The sequence below is a fragment of the Drosophila arizonae genome, chromosome 2, assembly GCF_054131065.1.
Source record: "Drosophila arizonae isolate 15081-1271.41 chromosome 2, UAZ_ARI_1.0, whole genome shotgun sequence".
In the NCBI taxonomy this organism is placed as follows: Eukaryota; Metazoa; Arthropoda; class Insecta; order Diptera; family Drosophilidae; genus Drosophila; species Drosophila arizonae.
Window position 1 is genome coordinate 17,745,797 of NC_142922.1, and position 8,185 is coordinate 17,753,981.

General features: G+C 42.8%; 1 protein-coding gene across 1 annotated transcript; it reads right to left on the reverse strand.

The window, feature by feature from the left end:
• Window positions 1–4,826: 4,826 nt before the first annotated feature.
• Neurochondrin (neurochondrin) lies at window positions 4,827–7,677 on the reverse strand. The gene has a single exon (XM_018000544.2). The coding sequence runs from the start codon at window positions 7,345–7,347 to the stop codon at window positions 5,176–5,178; it is 2,172 nt and encodes a 723-aa protein (XP_017856033.1). The 5' UTR covers window positions 7,348–7,677; the 3' UTR covers window positions 4,827–5,175.
• Between the last annotated feature and the right edge of the window lie 508 nt (window positions 7,678–8,185).

Sequence of the window (8,185 nt, forward strand, 5' to 3'; positions counted from 1 at the left end):
CTCTGGACGCTATGACAAATTTAATTACCAACTGCAAAGCGCTGCCCGGCCTGCAATTGATAACCCAAGTTCAGTGAACCGTTCACAATTGATAGCTATTAAAATTTCTGGCATGCCTGCACACTGATCACAAAAAATCTTTGCCAAGGTCACAGCCTCCACCTGACTGCGGCCTAAAGGTGTAAAACTTAAAGTTCTACCTGGCAAACTTTTTAGAGCTTTACCAATTAACAAATTTACAACAGACAATATTTTTAAGCAGAAGTTTCAGCAAATGGGTGTGTTATATATAATATAGAGAAGACTTGCTTTATGTTATTTTGAATATTTTTTATAATATATATAATACATTAATTTTATATATAATATTTATGTTCAAAATAAATATATACAAAATAATTTAAAAAAAATAAAATTAAAATAAAAATTAAAATAAAAGAAAAAGATAATGTTAATAAAATTTTTTATATGTTTTATTTTGTCATTATTTGAATAGTATTAAAAATATAGAAAAAATGTAAAAAGATGGTAAAGATACTTTAATTTAAAATACTTTAATAATATACAAATAATACATACTTTAATTTAATTAAAATATATTTAGTATACTTTAATAATATGCTAATAATATATACTTTAATTTGATAGACTTTTATTGTCATGTCAGCTAAGAAATTGTGTTACACTGCAGTAATTTTGGACATTCGAGGCTGATTGTTGAATTGTTCTTTATACGGAGTATACATATTACATATATGTCTACAGTAGCGAATGCTGAATACTTTTATCTTTTGGATTCAGCAAGTCGTTTTGATTGAACAGCTCTCATATATGATGAAAACTTCCAAATCCAATAAAAAATCGAAAAGAACTTTACAGACGTATTTAACTATTAAATGCTATATGTTTACTTTAAAGGTGTGCAAAGTAATATACCATAAATTTATAAAAATACTGATCATAGTTTAATAGAATTTCTAAAACTATATGAATATATATATTAGACTCAATTAATTAAACTCTAACTGTTCTTAAATACAACTTCTTAGCCGTAGACAGGCCTAGCAAATAAATATATATTTAAACTGACAGATAGGTGGAATCGTTTAGCCTATGCGAGTGCACAAATCAGGTGCATGTGCTAATTCGTAGGACACATGGGCCGGTAGCAGGAGCTGGCGTTGGGGCAGGAACATTTGCCAGCAGCAGCTGTCAAGTGTCCTGAATAATTTATGAATTGTTCGCAGCTGCGTGATGTAGCCTCGGTAGCCTGCAGCTGAGGCGGGGGGGCAGCCGTATATGAAGAGTAAATTAATTTCGCATTGCTGGGCTCTGCTCACGCTGAAAGCTAACCCAATTTTAAATAAAGCGTCAAGTTATAGTATATATTCCTTCTGTATACCACCTCCAATATCGAGCTGATTCCATTAGCACCCCCAATTATGGCATTTTACGCGATGGCTGTGCAGGAGAAATCGTCGCAATTGGAAATTCGCGCGCAGGATTTTCTTTATTTCACGTTATTATAGTCTGCTGAGCGCTTTGTCCAGACGGCGGACGGGGACGCCCGGAGTCTGCGTGGGGCGGCCGCTGATCCGGGTCCAGGTCCAGAGTGTGTACACAAACGCGCTCAGTCGTGCGTGCATTTTCCACCCATTTTACTTAGTGCGATTGCTTTTTGCAGGGGCAGAGACTGTGGTGCGACTCTGACGGCGGGTTCTAAACTTCTCGAATGCCAACAAGTGGCAATGACAATTGAATCTGCTGGCAATCAAAATCACATAAAATCCCAGCCATTGAGCGTGCGTTTGTTGTGCTTGGGGAGAACGAATTGAGGGCGTACTTCAAAACAGTTGATTATGCATATATTGGTTTTTATTAGTACTTACTTGTGATATTTTAGCATTATAAAACATAATGTTTGCTTTCAATCAAGCCCAGCCAGTCAGTCAGCCAGCCAGCGGCAAAACACGATCTGCCACACGTATAATGCGTAAAGCGGCTACCGATAGCTGTTGAGCACTTGAAGCCGATAGTTGGCTCAATGCATAATGAGTTTTTAAATTAGTTTTCAAAAGAAATACAATCATAAAACTTGTAATTTATGCAAGTCCTATCAGCACTTACCTGCTATTGCTATTGCTATTGCTGTTGCTATTGCGCACAAATGAGCTCAGCTCGAGTCTACAGCTTAGTAAGTTTTCTGTTTTTCAAAATGATTACCCAACTTACAAAGACTTGTGAAGAGCAGAAAAAGATGAGAGCAGCAAACGACTTGCATGAAGTGCCATCAAGTACACCAACAGCTGCCACACACACACACACACAGACAGACATAGACAACGTTACATGTTGCTATGGCACACCCACACAGATTTGCAGATACACTGACAGCCCCGTAAATTTCTTTTGTTTTCTTTTCATTAACGCAGCTACAATGTATAAGCCCGGCTACTAATTGCAATCAAGATAACTTCAACTTGTTGCAGTGCTTGTTGTGTCCCTCTTTGGCAGTTCCAGCAAACAAAAAATCGCATTACTATCGAGCATCGACGACAGACAAAATTGCAAAGCGAACATTTATCCATGTTGTTTTTATTTTATTTAATTTTTTTGTTTTGTTTTTTTCTCATCAGGACTGAATGACTGACATTTAGTGCGCTAATGAATAGTTCGCTGAATGGGGGAATTTGGTGTTGACAACTATCGCGTAGTCAGCACTTTGCTTGCTAATTAAGAAATACAAACCACTTGAAAGCTTTAACAGTATTTTTTAACTAAACTTCTTTGTATGTGCCACTTCGAGTGCCAAGAGTCTTTTTTATTGGCTATAGATTTCACAGTGATTTAATTTATTTAAGGATCTTTTTAATCCTCACTTTGGATATGTGATTATCAGACTGCTTGATTTAGAGAACGAAACATCCATGTGATTCAGTTTATTTGGTTGATGCACTAGGTGCGAAAAAAGGCAAGTGTCACGCAACTCGGGTTTTTCTCCATTTTCATTTTTCTTTTAGCATTAGACGGTGCGTGACTAAGCGAACGTGATGTGTTTTACGGCCTGAGTCACAGTGATTAACAGCTACGATGAAAGGATATGCGGTAAGGCGAGAGCTATGCAAGAATGACATATCTCGGATATCTGTATCTGTCTGGACTGGTCTCGGAAAATGGAAGAATTCATGTCCGATAACATGCATTTCAAGGTGTACCCAATAGCTGCTTCGGGTGGCCAATGGAATTTTGAATTAAACATATATATATTTATAGACTCGCTTTCATATATACATGCATATGGAATATAAGGGAAAAGCTTTAATATATAATTTGCACATTAATAACGCAATTACATATATTTGGATATTTTCCTAATGATAAACAAACAGAAATTGTTTTTCTACCCGCTTAAAACTATAAAAGGTTTATTTAAAACCCTAACGAGTCGACAGAAAAAAAAAGGAAAGAAACCCGAATAGCAGAAAGGCAACAAAAGCTGAGTGGGACAAATGTAAAATATTTCACAGCCCGAGGCTGGGTAAACATCAACAAGCAGTCGGCGCCAAAAGCCAAATGTCCTTTTTTATTACCTTTGTCAAATGCACAAATAGCTGAAATCCACAGCGCTCAAAGCACCCGCACTTCCCCCCAACAACCCAAACAAATTTACACATTTTGTAGCCGGCAAAAAAATAAAAAATAAATGGGAAAAAAATAGAAGAAACTGAAAGAAAAGGGTAATGCGAAAGGTAGACCCGACCACACGTCCTTTGCCGCTCCAATTTCGTGCGGCGTGCGTGCGCTCAACCAAATATTCAAACGTCTAAAAGTATACAATAAAATATTATATCGTAATAAAAAGCAAACACACGGCAACGAGCACTCGAAGGGGTGCAAGGGGGGAGGGTCGTTATCATGCGATTGAGCAATACTTTTCGTGTAATATTTTCTGAGCCTGTCGACAGGATGTGAGAATGGGGGGATAAGAGCCCCCCACACACACAGACACACACATACACACACACACATACACATGGGAAACTTGTCGCATTGCCTCAAGATTTATAGGAGATTTATCGACGGCTTTAGCTGGGGCTGCAGCTGCTACTGCTGCCTCTGCTGCCTCTGATGCCTCTGCTGCCTCTGCTGGTGTAGTCTTTGTTTTAACTAGCTGTTTGACATGTGCATATTACGCATACGCACAGCTAAACGATGTCCTTGCAGCGTTCAATGAGTTTGCTTATCAAACAGGGATCTATTTTGAGCTCTAAAGGAGTGTCAAGCTGCTTAAATTATACAACCGGGTTACAGCTTCAATAGGTACTTGAGATTTGGTATGGAAAAAGTGGAAAATAATTTTAATTGGTATTGGTATTTTATATGGGGACAGTAAATTGAATTGAATGTTTGAATCATTTCATTTGCTTTTATATTGGCTAACAATTCAATTAAGCTTATTTATAAAATATTTTTTCTTCTAATACCTGACCTTCAGTGGGTTTTTATCAAAATTTGATGCGCATTTACATATTTTGCTGAACACAATTTCGCTCACAATTTCATATTCACTATACGACAAACAACAATATTTTAGTCATTCATTGTTGCTCTCGCTTGAGTTGGCCTCGATTGTGCAGACAAACCAAATTGGTGACGTGTTTTGTGTTTTGTTCAAAAACAAGAACTAATCCCACATGCTATGTGAATACATGTTTATATGGCGAGCATACAATATATATGCATATATATAATAATATATTTATGCACAAAATATCTCACACATCTATATTTCCGCAAACCTGAATGAATGACGAGCAACTGGCAAATGGTTTGAAAGTGAAATTTATTGTAAATAGTTTTGCTCTCATCCTAAATGAGTTTTAAATATTAAAATTGTTTTCGAATACATTAAAGTGCATATAAAATTTTCTGTTCTTTCTTTCTGTGTCGTCTTCGGCAAGCAAAAGTTTTTCTCGAAATTTTCTTTTTATCAAAATGAAAGCGTGACGTCACGTTTCAAAACACACACACACACACACACAAATGCCCACGTAAAGAGAGATTGAGAAAATCAGAGAATACACCGCATAATAAAAGATATATATAAAAAAAACAAAGCTCATACAAAAATAGTCGAGGAAACGTTTCCTAAAGTAATTCTACAGATCTGCGCATCTAATCGCCGAAGAGTTTCTTGCCCAGATCCATCATTCTGTGGTTGCGGCAAACGCGGAGCGCATCGGCTTTCTTGAGGACGGCCACAACGTCGGCGTTGACATCCACCAGCTGGGAGAGGAAGTCCTCGTAGGCGGACTTCACATTGGCGGGCAGCGTGCCGATCTTCACCTTCTTTAGCGTCTTCACGATGCCCTCGGCCCAGCCGGACTCGAGGGCGAACTCGGAGATCCAGGGCACCAGGGGCAGCACGCCGCACATGGTCTGCATGCCGAGGAACCAGAGCTCTGAGACGTCCGACCAGACGCCCTTGTAGGCAATGGACACCACGAGCGCTGTCGGGTCGTTGCTCTCGTCGATGTTGTAGGCATCCCAGAGGAAGCGTATGGTGGCCTGGATGTAGCGACATATCGAGAAGTCGTTCTGCTTGACCTTCTTGGACTGCTGCTTGAGCAGCAGCAGACCCAGCACAGCCAGGTTGCCATGGATGACCAGGTTGTCGGGCGTGTCCTTCAGCTCGGGCAGGTTCTCCACGACGAACTTGAGCAGGTTGGCAAAAGTGGGCGCATCCTCGGCCCGCTTGGGCTCCAGCACCGTAAAGTTCATCAGGATGTTGCAGAGGGACACAATGGCGCTGCGTGCCTCCTTCATCTGCGCCTGCTGCTCCGGCGTGGGCACCGGGTCCGGCTCATTCATGCGCTTCAGGCGCTCCGCTCGCGGTATGGGCGGCCGCTTCCAGTGGGCAATGCTGAAGTACAGCTCGAGGGCCTCCAGCAGCACCTCGTCCTGCTTGTGCGTGAACAGCACGCGCCTCGCCTCATCCTCGACGGCGAAGTGGCACAAGGCGGGCATCATGACGCGCAGAATGTCGACGGGCGGGCTGCCCTCGCGGGGTCCGGCCCGCCAGGCCTTCAGCTCGTGGAAGCTCTCGTTGCCGATCTTGAGCATGAAGGGCAGCAGCTTGTAGATGGCCGGGCGCATGGCGGTCGTCTCCTGCGCCAGCCAAGCGGACAGTATGCGGACCGTGGCTACGATGAAGGCCTTGTCGCGCGGATTGCCGCTGTCCTTGATCTTGTCCTGGCTGACGCGCGTCAGCACGGCCATCACCTGGTTGAAGGCGCCCTTCAGCGCCGTGTAGGTGGTCTGCTTCTCCTTGGGCTCCAGGTCCAGCTGATCGCTGGCCATGTACTCGATGCACTGCTCCAGTATGGTGAAGCAGCAGGTGAGCAGCTCCGCCTGCTTGAAGGTCGTCTCCAGCTTCTTCTCGTCCATCTGCATGCGCACCTCAATGGCCGCCAGCTGCAGCAGCATCAGGAAGAACTGCTTCTGGTCGTCCATGAAGGCCCACTGCATGCCCAGCACCTGCAGCGTGGTGGCTATCAGGTGCAGGGCCGGATCCCTCTGCTTGGGCCCAATCTTGGCCTTCAGTATGTCGCCGCAGCCCTTGAACAGGCTCTCCGGCCAGATCTGGCCCTCCAGGGAGTTCAGCACGATCTCGCGCCGGCAGGTGATCAGGATGTCGGCTAATATGCGGCACAGCTCGTACTTGCGTTCGGTGTGGTCCGTCTCCATGTCCAGCGCGATGCGCTGGATGAGCGCATGGAATGCCGTGGGATCCTCCGGCCAGGAGGCCACGCCGAACTGCTTCACCAGCAGCACGATCAGATGCAGCGCCTCGTCGGTCTGGAAGCTCTGCGCCGAGTATATCTGCGACATCTTGGGTATGGCGCCAGTGGCCAAGAGAGCCTGCTGGCCCGGCTCGTAGCTGGCGATGCTCTTGAGGCAGCTGTACGCCTCGCTGACGACAATGAGATTGTCCTCGTAGTCCTCGTCATCGGCCTGCTCCACGATTTCGAGGAGTGTGGGTATGGCGTCGATGATGTCCTTGTGCGTGGCCAGCTCCTCCTCCTGGCAGAAGCCCGTCAGTATGGACAGGGCGACGCTCTTGTACACCAGTGGCGGGCAGTCGCTGGGCAGATCCTTGGACACGAGCAGCTTGCGCAGAAAGGGGAAGCCGATGGCCTCGAAGAGCAGCTGCTTGCCAGCCGTGTTGCAGTCCTTGCCCTTCATCAGCTTCGTGACCATGAAGAGGGCAGCAAACTTTTCGGTATCGCTGCGAGTGCCCTTCAAGAGATTGGCGCACTTGCGCACGGGCTCCGGCACGTCCGTCATTCCGTCTGTGTGCGAGCGTAAGCTTTGCTGCAGTTCTAATCAAACTATATATATATTTATATATATATATATATATATGAGTCTGTGTGCGAGCTGTTCTCTAGCTGTCTGTGTCTGTATACGGGCGTCTATATGTGGACGCTCTATAAATAACTCTCACACTTTCACTTGGCTACACAGTTCCCGTTGGCTCCCGTTCGACGTTTCGGCTTTTCCGCTTTTTTTCAAATCTGATTTTGGGGTCCTCGCTCGACGACGCACTCTCGCGCACTGATCGCCGCAGAGGCATTCCTCGCCACTCGTTTCGAATTTTCCAAAGTGAACGCCGTGCAGCTGTTGCTGTTCAAATCTCTTTTGGACATGTCAGCGAAACCTACACAAATTTTATTTTTACTAATGAAAACACTTGTAAAACTTTGGGGAGGAAACAGTTTAACAATCGCTTTGTCAGCCCATGTATAATATAATATACATACATATATAATATATTTCTTATTTTCCACTGAAATTAAACATATTACTTTCATTGAAGAAAAAATATTCCATGACTTATTATTGAAATAATTTATATGAAATTTATTATGCCATTTCTTAAATTTTTTTTTGTTTTTTTGTACGCTGTCTTCTATCAAATTAACATTTAGCTTTTTTATTATTTTTAAACTTGATAATTTAAAACCCATATTTTTATTTTAATTTAATTAATTTTATTTATATATATACTTGTGTTTGTAGTTTTTGTATTGTCTATAATTATTTCAATATTTATTTGATTCTAATAAGGCGAGTTTCTTATATACAAGAGATAACTTAGAGCATACAATCCTTACCACAACAT